This window comes from Rhinolophus hipposideros, assembly GCF_964194185.1.
Source record: "Rhinolophus hipposideros genome assembly, chromosome: 22".
Lineage (NCBI taxonomy): Eukaryota > Metazoa > Chordata > Mammalia > Chiroptera > Rhinolophidae > Rhinolophus > Rhinolophus hipposideros.
In genome coordinates this window covers 36,448,545-36,463,721 of record NC_138068.1, presented here as the reverse complement: position 1 = coordinate 36,463,721, position 15,177 = coordinate 36,448,545, and the positions used below count along the sequence as shown (strand labels likewise).

The window sequence follows — 15,177 nt, the reverse complement described above, 5'->3', positions numbered from 1 at the left end:
CATGTGAGACCGAGAGCCTAGAAACTGCCCTCCGGGGCTCTGTCCCCACAGCATAACACTACTCACAACACACTTCTCATGTTTTAAAAGTAATTTCCCTCTAAATCGTGATTGCAATGGCCACTAAAGTTGTGGCATGTATATAAAATTTTCATTAGAGGCACATATCCATATCGATGCATGGCTATTCAAAAAGAAACTGATAAGTTCATTTGAGGTTTTTAAAAAATGTCATTCTCATCAAATGTAGACATTGGTCTTTTTAATATGAAAAGGATGGTACTGGATTTACAAACAATAATTCCCCTCTTACCCAAATCTTGGTAATGAGAAATTGACATGAGAATACACTTAATCATCCTACTAGCCAACACCTGAGGCTTGGAGCCTCCCTCCTGAGTGCTTGGGGAAAATACACATCCCACAATTCAAGGATGAGCCCTTGTCCCTCTCCTAACATCCCACAAAAAATCCTGTGCTTCATATACTTAAGCACTACTTCACTCCATTTCAATAAAAATAGAATTCAATTTTGTCTCAAAAACTTGCTTTCTAGCACGTATGGGGAAAAGGGCTTGGGCTGTGGGATCAGCTGCTGCCATGCATGTGGCTACTCAGAAATAAAGGGGTTTCACCACCACTCAAAGGCAGGGAGCAAATCTGCCTGGGCTTAATTAATTTAGCCTCCTTATCAAATGCTAGGAACTACAAAGGAGGCTTACCAGCTAGCTTCCAACAGCCAAAGGATAAAACACTAAATGAAAAGGCTAAGAGATTTAGCAAACAAACTGTTTGCCATTTGGGAATGACTCAGGGCTATCCAAAAAGCGCTCCTTGATTGAAATCAATTAAAAGGAACCAAACACTGACCCTGCTGAAGAGAGCTTAAATATCCCACCTGCCCAATAATGGTCCCAATAGAGCTCCAAAGCCCTGAAGGCCTCATGAATATTCTGAGAATTTAAAATACCAAAAGAAGGAGGGATGAGATAGAGGAAAGAGGTCTTTGCTTCTCTATAATAGCAGCTCTCCTGTGGTTTTGCATAGCCTTCCAGAATTCGCTTTTCAAGCTTTTTATTGAAATTGCTCAGGTCTTTAACTGATCTCCCGCGAGGGCTCAAAAGCCTTAAGCTAATTACATTTGGCTGAGATATGCTTGATGAGATGGGAAAAATATAAAGCTTTTGAAAGGGTGAAAAATCTCTAACCATCTGCTGGTGGTGTTACTAAAAGAACAATAGGGGAGAAGAAAGAGGAGGCAGCTAGCCAGAGTGGAAAGGTACAGGATTTCTTTAATTACGGGGTCAATGAGACTATTACTGCTTGGAATGTCAGGAAAGGCAGGCCAAACAAGTTTAGGAGACTATGCAACAACAGTGTTTAGCAAATAAGCAAAGCCAAACATGGACACCAAAAAAGGGACACATTTTTGAGGGAGAAAGGGGAATTAGGTCAGCTTGGTTTAGAAAGGCATTTCTAATTAGAAATCACACGTAGTTTATGAAAAAGAGAGAAAGATATGGTCCTAAATTGTAATTAGGTTTCAAAACAACATCTGTACTCTTTTCAGGTTATCTGTGGTCCTCAAAGTCAGTTTCAGAAGGAGCCCTGATGAAGTGCGTTCTCTCTAATGTATCAGCCAGGCATTTGCTTCTGTTAATCTTGGCAATCTCGGTGAACAGCCTGCCTTCAGCTTTCAAATCAATGCCCAGGTGTTGATTCAATATGGCAGCTTACGTGCATTACTCTAAAAGCCCTGTTCAGCTTTTCCATTTATTTATTTATTTATTTATTTATTTATTTATTTATTTATTTATTTATTTATTTATTTATTTATTTATTTAACTAATGCCCTCAAATTCAGCTGAGAAAATGTTAGATTTTGGGAGACAAACTGACTTAAATCAGATAGGGACTACTAAATCAAGTTTATTTTTACTTTGCATAGGGTAACTCCAGCACGTTGAGCAGCAATGTCCAAAATCCTATTTTTTTTTTTTCAAATTTTGCAGAGGAAATGCCATTTTCTTTCACATTACTCCATCTTGCTTCTGTGTCTGAAGATGGGTAAAACTACTAAAATAAGAGGGAAAATTTCCCCCTTTTGTATGAGCTTTTCCTCAAAACCAGGGAAAAAAATGACTCTTCAATAGTGAACACATTTTTCAGATACACAACTCAGGAGGCTCTTGGAGTACCCCAGGTGTGCTTTCCAATGGATATACACAGTCCTCTTCTGCATGTAGTCCCTTTGTTCCCCTTTCCACATTTTCCCAGACCCGACACTGTGGGAAGGACACACTGCGCCGTTGACCACACGTGGGAAGAGAGGCCTAAAGGCATATGATCGCAAAAATCCTGGGGTTTGAGTTGGGAAGAGGTCCTCATCCTTACCACAGCTACCCTATGCCCAGTGTCCCATCTGGACAGGTCCTGGGAGGCCAGGGTGATGCTCAAAGACCTCCCAGGGTGCCTGCTTTGAGTCAGCTGGTATGGATAACAAGGGTTTTGCTAGTGATTCTCAAAGTGTGGTCCCTGGATTAGCAGCATCAGCATCACTTGGGAACTTGTTAAAAATGCAAATTCTCACCTGCCCACCACCCCCAGATCTGCTCAATCAGGAACTTGAGATGTAGGAACCAGCAATTCCTCCTTTAACCAGGCATCCAGGTAGTTTGGAGCTACTGAGAAGAGGCATGTTCAATATCATCTATCATCTATCTATCCATCTATCTATCTATCTATCTATCTATCTATTTATCTAATCTATCTATCTATCTATCATCTAACATCTATCATCTATATATAACCATTATCTAGTCATCTATTAGGTTGGTGCCAAAATAACTGAGGTTTTTGCAATTATTTTTAGTCTTTTAAACTGCAATTACTTTTGCACCAACCTAATATATTTCATATTTAAACACTCCACACTCCAAAAAATAAAATAAAATAAAATAATATAAAATGAAATAAAATAAAATAAAATAAAATAAAATAAAAAAATAAGGCAGAAGGAAATGTCTATGGAATTTTCAAAAAGAACAGTCTAAATTTGGATGCAAAATACTAGAGTGGTGGTGTCATACAGAATGTGGTCCGTGGACCAGCAGCCTCACTATCACCTAGAAACTCAACAGAAGTGCAGATTCCCAGGCCCACTGGGACCTATTATATCAGAATCTCTGGGATAGGGTCCAATAATCTGTGCTTTAATGGACACTCTAATTTGTATATACAACGAAGTTTGAGAGCCACTATGCTAGAATAAATATAACAACTATATTTGTGGTCAGTTTGGCCTTGCACTGTTAGAAAACTATTATGGTGAAGAAGTTCTCTATTCCCATTTTGTGGTGTTAGACAGGGAGAGCCAAATTGGAAAGTTTGTTAGACATGAATTTTATATCTCCTTCATTTCCAAAAATGTATTGTTTGAATATTTATTTTTTCCAGACCAGAAAACAGAAACCAGTTCTTTCTTTTTCTTCCATCCTTCTTTCTTCTCTCCCTCATTTCTCCCTATCTTTTCATTTTTTTTCTTTCCCCTTCCCTCTTCCCTTTCTTCATTTCCCTAATACCTTTACTGTAATTCTTTTCCTTCCAATCTCCTAGAGATGCATAACTATTCTACTGGCACTTACTGTGGCCATAGTAATTAGATTTACCTGAATTAAATTCCAGTTGTGCAACAGAGACTGACATTAAAAAGGGATGGACCATGATAATAAAAATGCTGCCTAACTTAGCATGGATTATAGAAGATGGGATAACTTTATGGCAATTCCTAACTAGAACATGGAAAGATATTGGAGCCTCAGCTTTCTCTGGGGATCTATTAAAACAAGGTTCGGATGAATTTTCAACATGGTTCAGAGAAACCATGTTGAGAAGTAATGTATTCCTTTTCTATTGCTGTTGTAACAAGTTAACATAAATTTAGTGTTTTAACATAACACACATGTATTATCTCATAGTTCTGGAGGTCAGAAGTCAGAAACAGATTTTATGGAGCTAAAATCATGGTATTAGCAGAGTTACCTTCCTTCTGGAGCTCTGGGGAAGAATCCATTTCCTCACATATTCCAGTTTTTTAGAGTGCCTGCATTTCTTGCTTCGTCAAACCTGGCAACATAACATCTTGAAATCTCAAGCTTGCTCTCTCTTTCTCTCTCTCTCTCTCTCTCTCTCTCTCTCTCTCTCTCTCGAGAGAGAGAGAGAGAGACACACACACACACAGTATCTATATTTATCTTGTCTATTACTTATCCAATTTGTTATATATAATTACTAGTTTTTATGCAAGTTTTATTTATTATGCAACCTTATCATATAAGGTTATTGATAATATTTTGTTAATGGGAAGAAGAAGAGTAATATAACACAGTATGAAATAACTATTAATTTTGAAAAGTATTCCCTTACATTAAAATATGGGTCCACATTTTAAAATGTTATAAACCATTGATCTCTTTATCCTGAATATTATTATTTTATGAACTATGCTCAAAAGTATATGAAAAATGAAGGACAGGTTAAGTAATTTTTGTGTATAGTTGAGGAATAAACTAAATATGATAAATAGAAAAGAAACCTCTTGAAATATGTCTCTAAGAAGACATACATTTTTCCCCCATCCATTCCTAGTTCTCTGCAGTTTTTTTTTCTATTAGTTTCAATTAAAATCCAAGGCTAATAAACAATGACATCTCTGAAAAATGAACAGATGTGCTGCTACGTCAAAAATGTAAACTCTGACATGATGGTATTTATTGTTTGGAAACATGACTGATTCATCTGACAATACTTCCTTTAAAAGTTCACAATGAAATTAAGTGATCATATGCAATCACCCAAACCCTTGCTATTGTTAAAATGCTTACCTCAATTTATTTTATTTTTTTTTGTCATTGCAGCAGATGTCATAAAATAAATGTAGTGAAACATTCAAGCAGCAAGCTCCCTAATTATTTCCATCTTGAGTATAAAAACACATTGAAAGGTAAATCCTTGCAGTGAAATAAATGAAAAAAATAATTAACATTCAAGGTACTCCTTATACCACCTGCTCTTTATATACTGCTCTGAAATGAAGACACCTGATGTATAAAGAATAATGAAAAGAAATTGAGTTTCCTTCTAAAAAAAGAGGAGTCACATTTAAATTTGAAAGCACATACTCCAACCAATATCTGAGTTTAAGGTTACATATTAAAATTTGTATTGATGAGATTTTGGTCTTTACAATAGAATGTGTAAGGGAACATATTTACACATCTGTATTAGTTCTATTAAGCGCCCTCACTTTATAGATTAGACCTACATCTGTTAGTTCTTTCACTTGTCTTTCTGTAAAAATGGTTACGATTAGGATATTTAGTTCACAGTCCTAATGCAAATTTCACTTGTAGTATACTCAGGGAAAACAAAAATCAATTCACTGGTAAATAAATGGAACCCCCTTTTAAGTACTGGGGCAAAAAGAAATGTGTTTAAAGGAACCTTAAATTTTTATTCCAAGGGAGAGAGATTATTTCATACCATCCATAGACTGAAATTCTTGGAGGCCAAGCCAGACTTCTTTGGGTCCCTTCTAATGAAGGTTAACATCAGAGGGAATCATTCTCCCCCATCCACCAGTTTGGGGAGAGGTATGGACAGAGCATGCACTGTACCTGTAGAAGGGCAAGGCATTGTGGGAATAAATCTGTTCTCATGCCTGCTAGCAGCCACTGATCATTATTCAAAAACAGTTTCATTTCATCTTTTCCACAACTTCAAGAAGCATGAGGATAAGTACATCTCTCACTGAAGAGGAAACTGGAGCTTCAAGAGGTTCAATCAGTTTACTCGTGGTTATATAGCTAGTCAGTGTCAAAGCCAGAACTAAAAATCAGCTCTTCTAAATCTTAACCTTTTGTCTGTCTGTCTGTCTGTCTGTCTGTCTGTCTCTCTCTCTCACTCTCTCTCTCTCTCTCTCACACACACACACACACACACACACACTCACTCATGTTATAGGATTCATATGAAATCGTGAAAAGAAGTACAGAACAAAATCAATTGCATGTATGGTGTTCCTGGTGTCCATGGGGGATTGATTTCAGGATCCCCCCTCCTCAGGATAACAAAATCCACATTAAGTCCTTTAGTCAGCCCTCAGTATCTGCAGGTTCTCTGTCCTGAGCCTAAGTACATGATAATCTGTATTTATTGCTGGTTTACACTTGACTTTCTGCCTGTCTAGATCGATCTTTTTCCAAGAAGACCTTAGACCATAATATACCTTAAGTCTTGATCAATTTTGGTCAACATTAGGTAAATAGATAAAATATTACTATTCCATATTATAAACACTGATTGATACAAGAGAAATAATTGGGATGTATACATTGTATATAACACAGAGAAACAGTCCAATATATTCATAAGAAAACATAAATACAAATTACATGAAATAATAACACTGTTAATATAGTTAAGATTTTATATCAAGTATTTCTAAATTCAAATAGAAATTAAAATCTACAGAAAAATGTTTTAATGCTAACTTTGTATTTTATGTTAAGACATCAGATCCTTTTTAGAGGAGATCTCCTATAACATTACTTTCCTATTTGGTTATTAACCTAAGTAATGTTATTCTACAGAATTTCATGTGTGCTGCAGATCCTGCTGGGAAAGAAAAAAACTGGACTCATTTAGGAAGAAGCAGTGTGGCTATATGAGAAAAGCTGCCATATGTGAAACTTCACTTTATGCCTGTTGAAATTTTTATATTTCAGGTCTCCTAGGGACATGTCCATTGTGCTATTGTGTAATTTTATCAGCATGAACTTCCGCTGAATATTTTCTCTTCTTTTCAAAATCCATATTTTGGTAGAGCTAACTTCAGAATTTAATGTTGCAACATCTGTGCCCATACACCTGGGAGCCATAGAAGATGTATCCTGAAGATTATCTACATTTTCTAATCTTATAGAATGTCATAAAATGAGAGAAAAAGATTATACATTTTGCCTGGTATGAACTTTTTTAAAAGAAACCTCTTTCTGTCTCCTTACAAAGATTCTCAAAATAAAAAAAGAACCGATATTTCTAAAGATATAAGAATATTCCTACAAATGTAATAGAAGACTCATTTGTTTTTGTTTGCAGATAAGAGTAAATCTTACTACATATGTGCAGCTTTTCATTAAGAGATATTGTGAATGTACACAAAACCTGGAGCTATTTTCTGAAAATGTTTTCAAACAAGGTGCTTTAATAACTATATGAAATAAAACAAAAGAAAATTCTACTATTTTTATCTTGTTTACTATTTTTATTCTGTGGATCTACCAATAAATCAATGACTTCTTTTAAAAATAGAAATTATGAATCATTATGTTATACAACTGAAACTAATATAATAATATATGTCAATTACATCTCAATAAAAATAAATAGGTGTGAGGGGGGTGGTAGATGAGGGTAAAAGGGATCAAATATGTGGTGAGGGAAGGAGAATTGACTCTGGGTGGTGAATACACAATGTGATTTATAGATGATGTAATACAGAATTGTACACCTGAAATCTATGTAACTTGACTAACAATTGTCACCCCCATAAACTTTAATTAAAACAAAATAAATAAAATAAAAAACAAATAAAAATTATGGTTGAATCAGCATTTCTTAAATAGAAGATTGAGATCTAGACAAAGAAAAAGGAGTTTATGAATAAGAGGGATACCTCCCACCTCACCTTCATTAATTATTTTATCTTTATAGAATAAAATATGCATATCGAAACTCCCTGCTGAAGACAGTGCTAAAAATGAAATGTGCTGAATAATTTGTTGTTGAAGGATAATGTAGGATATGTGAAGTTTATAATAGTAAAAACAGTTAAAGAACTTGAGGAACTACACATGTGGATTCTCTTAGCTTTTGTCATGAATTTATCAAATTATGATAAATACTAAACACTTATGGAGTGCTTTCTGTGTTCCAGGTATTGTAATTGCTTTACATGTGTTAACTCAAATTTTTACCACAACTGTATATGATAGGTATTTTCATCATTGCCATCTTACAGATAAAAACAAACAAACAAAAACAAACAAACAAAAAAAAACAAAAAAAAAAACCAGGCATGGAAAGATTAAACAACTTGCCCAAGGTCACCCACCTGGGTGATGAGGGGCAGAGCTACCACACAACACCCTAAATCTACATTGCCCTTCTTTCCTTTGATAACTTTTCTTATATTTAACAGAACACCTTTTAACTCTTGTTTTGAAGCAAAGAATAAAATGATAAAGGTGATGTATTTTAAGTTCTTTCAAATTTTAACAGAGTAATTCAAAACAGGACCAAGTTAAGTATCTGTGGTAAAGAAAGGAAGGGACAATGCAGTTAATTCAAGTCCACAGGCATTATTAATCTCCTAGAGGGAAAAGTCAACTCCTAACAAAAAATAAACAAACAAACAAAAACAAACAAACAAAAAAATTCAACTTCAAAATTTTTACAAGCAACTAGCAGAATTTGACCTCACTTCTTTCTCACATGCCATTCCAGCATTTGCAGAAGAGGATTGGTATTCTCACAACGGAGAGGGGCAAGGTGGGAAGTTAACCCTCCAGTGATTAGAGGAGTGCTCCAAGCTGGAAAGATGCGGGAAGAAGGGTAATACGGCTCTGTGTGCTGAACGGAAGCTTTCAAGTGTCTGTTATCGTCCTCAGACATAAAACACTCCGAATACACCATTTATTTGACTTGCCAGGAATATGGTGTCATGAGCCTGAACTAGGGTTTGCAATAGAAAAAAGGTTATTAAAGGCATAGATATGGAAGAATATTTTCTCTAAATGCACCGGAAAAATAAATGTCAAAATCAGTAACATGGCTTACTAATTAAACAGCATCAATGTCCCTACCAAGAAGAGTTCATAATTTGGAATCTGTAGCTACTATTGACCTGATTTTACAATTGAGATCATGTCTGCATTTTAATTTGGAAACAAAATTCATCACTGTGTTCTATAAACAAGGCCTGTCAAGTTATTACCTTGCTGCGGTTTTGCAAACACGTATTTATTCAAGAGCATCATTTATGATATAGTATACCAGAGAAATTATCTCAGTTTTTATTTCATATTTTAGTTTCTTTAAAGAGATTGCTTTATATGTGAAAGTGGAATTCTTCACGTTCTTCAATAAAAACTAAATTTTTTTGATAATAGTTTTTAAAGAAAAATTCTATCTCTATTCCAATATATTGGCTTCTTGCCCCAAATACTGGTTCAAAATTTACAAAGTGTTCATCCCTCCTATATATTCAGAAATCATTATAATACTCACTTATTTTTTAACAGTATTCAATATTATGGTATCCTAATATTAGCAGGAAAAAAGTTGCAGTTTAGAGGGTTCATATAATGTGCATATTTTACATACATTGCTTTCTTAACCACTACTATATAAAGGATGACAGAATAAAAATCAACACAAACGTTTAGTCTATTTGTTTTATAGCCATCTCAAATTTTCTAAGACTCTTCCATCTAGTCCATAATTTCGATTTCTTATAAACTTTTTCAATTTTTAAATTAAGTTGAATCTAAATGAAAAATAAAACCATCTTTATACCATTTGGAAGAACAAAAAACTCTTACAAGTATCTTCTTTTGCTACTTCTAGATTTTATTCTACTCTCAAAAGAAGTTTAGGATTAAAGAAACGTTTATCCTCCCCCCCTCCCTTAACAGACTGCAATTTGCATGAGGATAACTCTGATAGTGAATTCTAAGCAGGAATCCAAAGAAACTCTATTCTTGATGAGTTAATTTAAGAGCAATCCTACCTTTTTCACCTTCCTTTTCTTCCTGGTCATCTGTGAGTGGAATCACTTCAGGTTGCTCTACAATAGTGGCATCTTCTTGATTTGATGAAAGCTCTATGTATAGAATAAGACAGAAGGATACTCAGGGATGTTTTAGTTGAAATCATTGACAAAACACAGTGACTAGCATAGCATAGAAAGTTAAAAGTTCTTTTTTATTTTCCCTCAAGTTTTAACAGGCATACAAAATGGAACACTATTGCCATTCTCTAGAAATCATTGCCTAAATCATTACGTATACCCCTCACACAAAGTATATATAGGGATCATGGTTCACAGTTTCAGCTCGTTTTTTTTATAACAATATACTCTGGTTCCAATACCTTCTGTTTCCATGTATGAGCTCTGTGACTCTGCCTCAATTTTTATTTCATTCTTCATTGACTCATTCTCTTGTCCTGTTAAGAACAGTGATTAAAAAATAAGTGTGATGTGCATGACCATAGCTTTATCCTAGGTTTGGAAAAGCAAAATTTTCAAAAACCATGCTTTGGTCATACATGAAGAGGTAGAGAACAGCACTGAACCAAAGCAGAGGATGAAGATATTTTACAAATCATCAAACTTATGTCAATTATTTTATGAGAAATATCTAGATAATTAAGCAAAAACTCTTTTTTGAGCTAATTGGTGTAATTAGTATTCAGCTTGTGAATGCACTGAACATTGATGGACACAACCTGGAAGTTTTTAAATGTTAAATAATTTCTGGGCTGCATGGGTTAACTACCTTTAATTTCCCTTTAAGATACTGATATTTCCTGTATCGCTGGCTGCTAGAAAATTAAAACACTACTTGCATTTTCATTCTTCCATCAATAGAGCATGAAAAACTTGAGTAATGTGAACACTCACAGATTGGATCACCTAACATCTCAACCATTCTCTTAAGACACAGACTAAATATAGTGAAAGTCAGGAGAGAATTCAGCCAACTTTTCATTATGCGGGAGCTGATTATCCAGTAGTATTTTGTTTCTCCCACACTCCCTGGTTTCTCCTTCCCTGTTAGAAAATGTTTGTGCTCATTGAGAGAGGAAATTGAAATCTCTTCATTTTTCCTCATTTTAATGAAAAATGTTATGCTTAGGAAATCCAGAGCTAGGGTTGGTTATTGGCACTCTGGATATGCACAGAGGATATGCACTCTGCTTGGGTACATCCCTGGGGTAGATTGCATTATTGTTCCAGTTTGTCCCTGCTTCTTCCTTTAAGAGAATTTTTTTCTACTTTTTTGTCTGTAACTGCGTGGCCTGTAGGACAAGTGTATATTCCCATCTGTTGATGCCAAGCCTATTCTTGTGACTAGGTTTAGAAAATAGCTCAGCAATGGACATAATGTGTACCACATTTAAGTGGAAACTTCAAGGTCCACTACACATTTCCTCCAGCTCTCTTGCTCCTAATAAAGTGTGCTCCTTCAGCCTAGACCCTGGAATGAAAACATTTGGAGCAGAATCAAGCAGGCATGACAAGCCTTTGTTGTTGTAATATAATGGGACTTTTAATTATTTAGCTTTTTGTTACAGCAGCAAACTGTCTTATATAATCTCTCATTTTTATAGAGGTCTCTTTAATAAAACTAATCTTAAACTGTCCACTATACTACTTTCCCTTGGTTCATTCTCTGCTAGAGCGACCAACAAAGCAAAAAAAAAAAAAAAAAAAAAATTAAAAGAAATAAATTAAAAAAAGGGTTTTGTTTTTACTTTTAAAAAAAATAGTTTCAGGTGTATAAAACAACATAGTGGTTAGACATTTATATACCTCGAAAGTGATAACTCCAACAAGTCTACTACCCATCTGACACCATACATAGCTATTACAATACCATTGACTATATTCCTTATGCTGTACTTTACATCTAGTGACTGTATATATATATAATTACAGTTGACATTCAATATTATTTTATATTAGTTTCAGGTGTATAGAGTAGTGGTTAGGCATTTACATAGTTTATGAATGTATCCCCCTGATACGTCTAGTACACATCTGACACTAATACATAGTATTTACAATATCATTGATTATATTCCCCATGCTGTATTTCACATTCCCGTAACTATTTTGTAACTACCAATTTGTACTTCCTAATTCCTTCATCTTTCTCACCCACCTTCCCAACCCCTCTCCCATTCAGCAACCATCAGTTTGTTCTCTGTATCTATGAGTCTATTGCTGTTTTGTTTGTTAATTTATTCTGTTCTTTAGATTCCACATATAAGTGAGATCATATGGTATTTGTCTTTCTCAGTCTGACATATTTCACTTAGCATAATACCCTGTAGGTCCAACTGTGTTGTTACAAATGATAAGACTCCATTCTTTTTTTAGTGCTGAGTAATAGTCCATTGTACAAATGTATCACAATTTCTTTTATCCAGTCATCTATTGTTGGGCATTTCTGTTGTTTCCATATCTTGGCTATTGTAAATAGCACTGCAGTAAACATAGTGGTGCATATATCTTTTCAAATTCATGTTTTCATTTTTTGGGGGGATAAATACTGAGGAGTAGTTTTATTTTTAATTTTTTGAGAAAACTTAAAACTGTTTTCCATAGTGGCTACACCAATTTGCAATCCAACCATCAGTGCACAAAGTTCCCTTTTCTCCACATCCTCACCAGCACTTGTTTGTTGATTTATTGATGGTGGCCATTCTGACAGGTGTGAGGTGATATTTTATTGTGATTTTTATTTGCATTTCTCTGGTGATTAGTGCCGTTTAGCATCTTCTCATATGTCTATTGGTCATCTGTATGACCTTTTTGGAGAAATGTATATTCATTTGTATATGCCCATTGTATATGCCCAATGTATATGCCCATTTTTTTAATTGGATTGTTTGTTTTTTTGGTGCTTAGTTGGATTATAAATTTTGGATGTTAACCACTTATCACACGTTTTATTGGTGAATGTCTTCTCCCATTCAGTAGGATATCATTTTGTTTTGTTGGTGGTTTCTTTCACTGTGTAAATTTTTTGTTGTATGTTGTCCCATTTGTTTATTTTTTCTTTTGTTTCCCTTACCTGAGGAGATATACCAGTAAAAATATTAGTAAGGGTAATGTCTTAGGGTTTATTACCTATGTTTTCTTTCAGGAGTTTTATGATTTGGGGTCATACATTTGACTCTTTAATCCATTTTGAGTTCATTCTTGCATATGGAGTAAGTTTCATTTTTTTTCATGTATCTGTCCAGTTTCCCCAACAACATTTATTGAATAGACTTTCTTTACCCCAGTGTATATTCTTGATTCCTTTGTCATAGAATTAAATGACCAGTTAGGGATGGATTTATTTTGGGGCTCTTTATTCTATTCCATTAACCTATGTGTTTTTGATTATACTACTATGGCCTTGTAGTATAGTTTGATATGAGGTAGCGTGATACCTCCAGCTATGTTCTTCTTTCTCACAATTGTCATGGTTGTTTGAGGTCTTTAATGGGTCCATATAAATTTTAGGATTATTTGCTGTAGTTCTGTGAAAAATACCATTGGTATTTTGATAGGGATTGTATTGAATCTATAGATTGCTTTTGGTAGTATGGACATTTTGACTATATTAATTATTTCTATCCATGAGCATGGTATATGCTTCCATTTATTTCTATCTTCTTTAATTTTTTTTCTTTAATATTTTATAATTCTCCGAGTACAAGTCTTTCACTTCCTTAATTAAATTTATTCTTAGATATTTTATTTGTTTATTTATTTTGATGAATTATAAATAAGATTGTTAATTTCACTTTCTGATAGTTCATTCTTGGTGTATAAAAATGCAAAATTATCTGAATATTAATTTTGTATCCTGCTACTTTACTAAATTCATTTATCAGTTCTAATAGTTTTTTGGTGGAATCATTGGGGTTCTCTCTTTACAGCATTATGTCATCTCTAAATAATGACAGTTTTACTTCTTTCTTTCCAATTGAGATGACTTTTATGTCTTTTTAAAAAAATATTTTTTTGACATCCATATCTCTTGAGCTCAATTTTAATCAACAAAATCTGATTATGGTCATTGAAAGTAAAAATCTCAAGCTGTCTTTGATGCCCTTTTCTTAACACTCCTAAAATTCAATGAAATACCAAGGTTTGATGATTCTGAAAAATGTTTCTCTTTTCCCACCATCCAGTAGCCTTCACCTTTACTCATTCAGGGATATATTATGTCCCACTTGGATCTTTCATTTTCTTCTCTTGTAATCTATCTTGTGAATTGCTAACAGTAATATCTTTTAAAATAAGGATTTGATCAGACCTTTTCCCTGCTGATAAACCCCATCCACCCCCATTTCTCCCCACTGCTACTCAAAGTATGGTTCATGGGTAAACCACATTGGAATTACTTAGAAGCTTTCCAAAATACAGGATTTCAGGCCTCATCTCAGACCTACAGTATCATACTCTGCATTTTAATTAAATCTCTAGGTGATCTCTTTGTACCTTAAATCTTGAGAAGCACTAGCCTAGATAATATATTTGGTAATTATTAATTCCATAAAAATGCCGGAATTTGCCTAAACATTTCATAAACATTTTTTCTAATCATCATATTAGTACTGTCAAATAAATATTATGATCCCCATTCTGCTTTCAAAATTTATAGCTAGGCTTATATGACTACAAATCCTTTTTTCCTGGAAACATCTTCAAATCATAATGAGTTTAGACTTAATTTCATTATTATGTTTTAAAAGGCCTCCAAAACTAGGTAATATCTTAGATTATCTCTATCTTTCCCATTATGTAAGGATATATCTCCTGGTAAAGATTCTAGTCACCACTAACATTTGCTTATTGGGAAGATAATACTGAGAGGAACTTTCACTGTTTATTGAGGGAGCATCATTCTCTATCACTGTTGATATGGAGAACTCCCAGGTCATTGCTGGGACCTTTACCTCATTTGTGATCTGGCTTTATCTGCACATGGAAGGGAAAGAGTAGAGCATTCAGCAGCCACTCTATATTCTGCTCTGTCTCCAGTCCCAGTGCTTCACTTGATAAATTTTCAGAGGAATTCTATCAAAAATAGGAATATCACAATTCAACAGGGTCTGGTTAGGGTTAGGGTTAGAGTTAGGAGCACTGCTGATAAGCAGTGGGACTGCCGGAGATGGCAGTGTACGGTGGTTGATGAATACTAGGGTTTTTCTCTATGACTTCTAAGGTCTGGCACTTCACTTTGAGGACGAGAGGCTATTGCAAGGTTTTTGTTTGTTTGTTTTTTGGAATGTTTCTCTCCCCTGCCTTTCTTACTTGTCCCCATTCTTGAT

The 15,177-nt window shown here is 34.5% G+C and overlaps 1 protein-coding gene across 4 annotated transcripts in view; it reads right to left on the bottom strand.

Annotated features, from left to right (window-relative positions):
• Positions 1-15,177, bottom strand: part of MACROD2 (mono-ADP ribosylhydrolase 2) — a 2,186,605-nt gene that overhangs the window by 43,818 nt on the left and 2,127,610 nt on the right. For 2 of the 4 annotated variants that reach the window (XM_081033481.1, XM_081033482.1), the window contains exons 15-16: positions 10,213-10,287; positions 9,851-9,943 (exon numbers count right to left, since the gene is read on the bottom strand). In XM_081033481.1, coding sequence (XP_080889607.1) covers positions 9,851-9,943; positions 10,213-10,287 — 168 coding nt within the window. The remainder of the gene's footprint in view (positions 1-9,850; positions 9,944-10,212; positions 10,288-15,177) is intronic. The other 2 variants (XM_081033483.1, XM_081033484.1) reach the window with 1 other exon arrangement.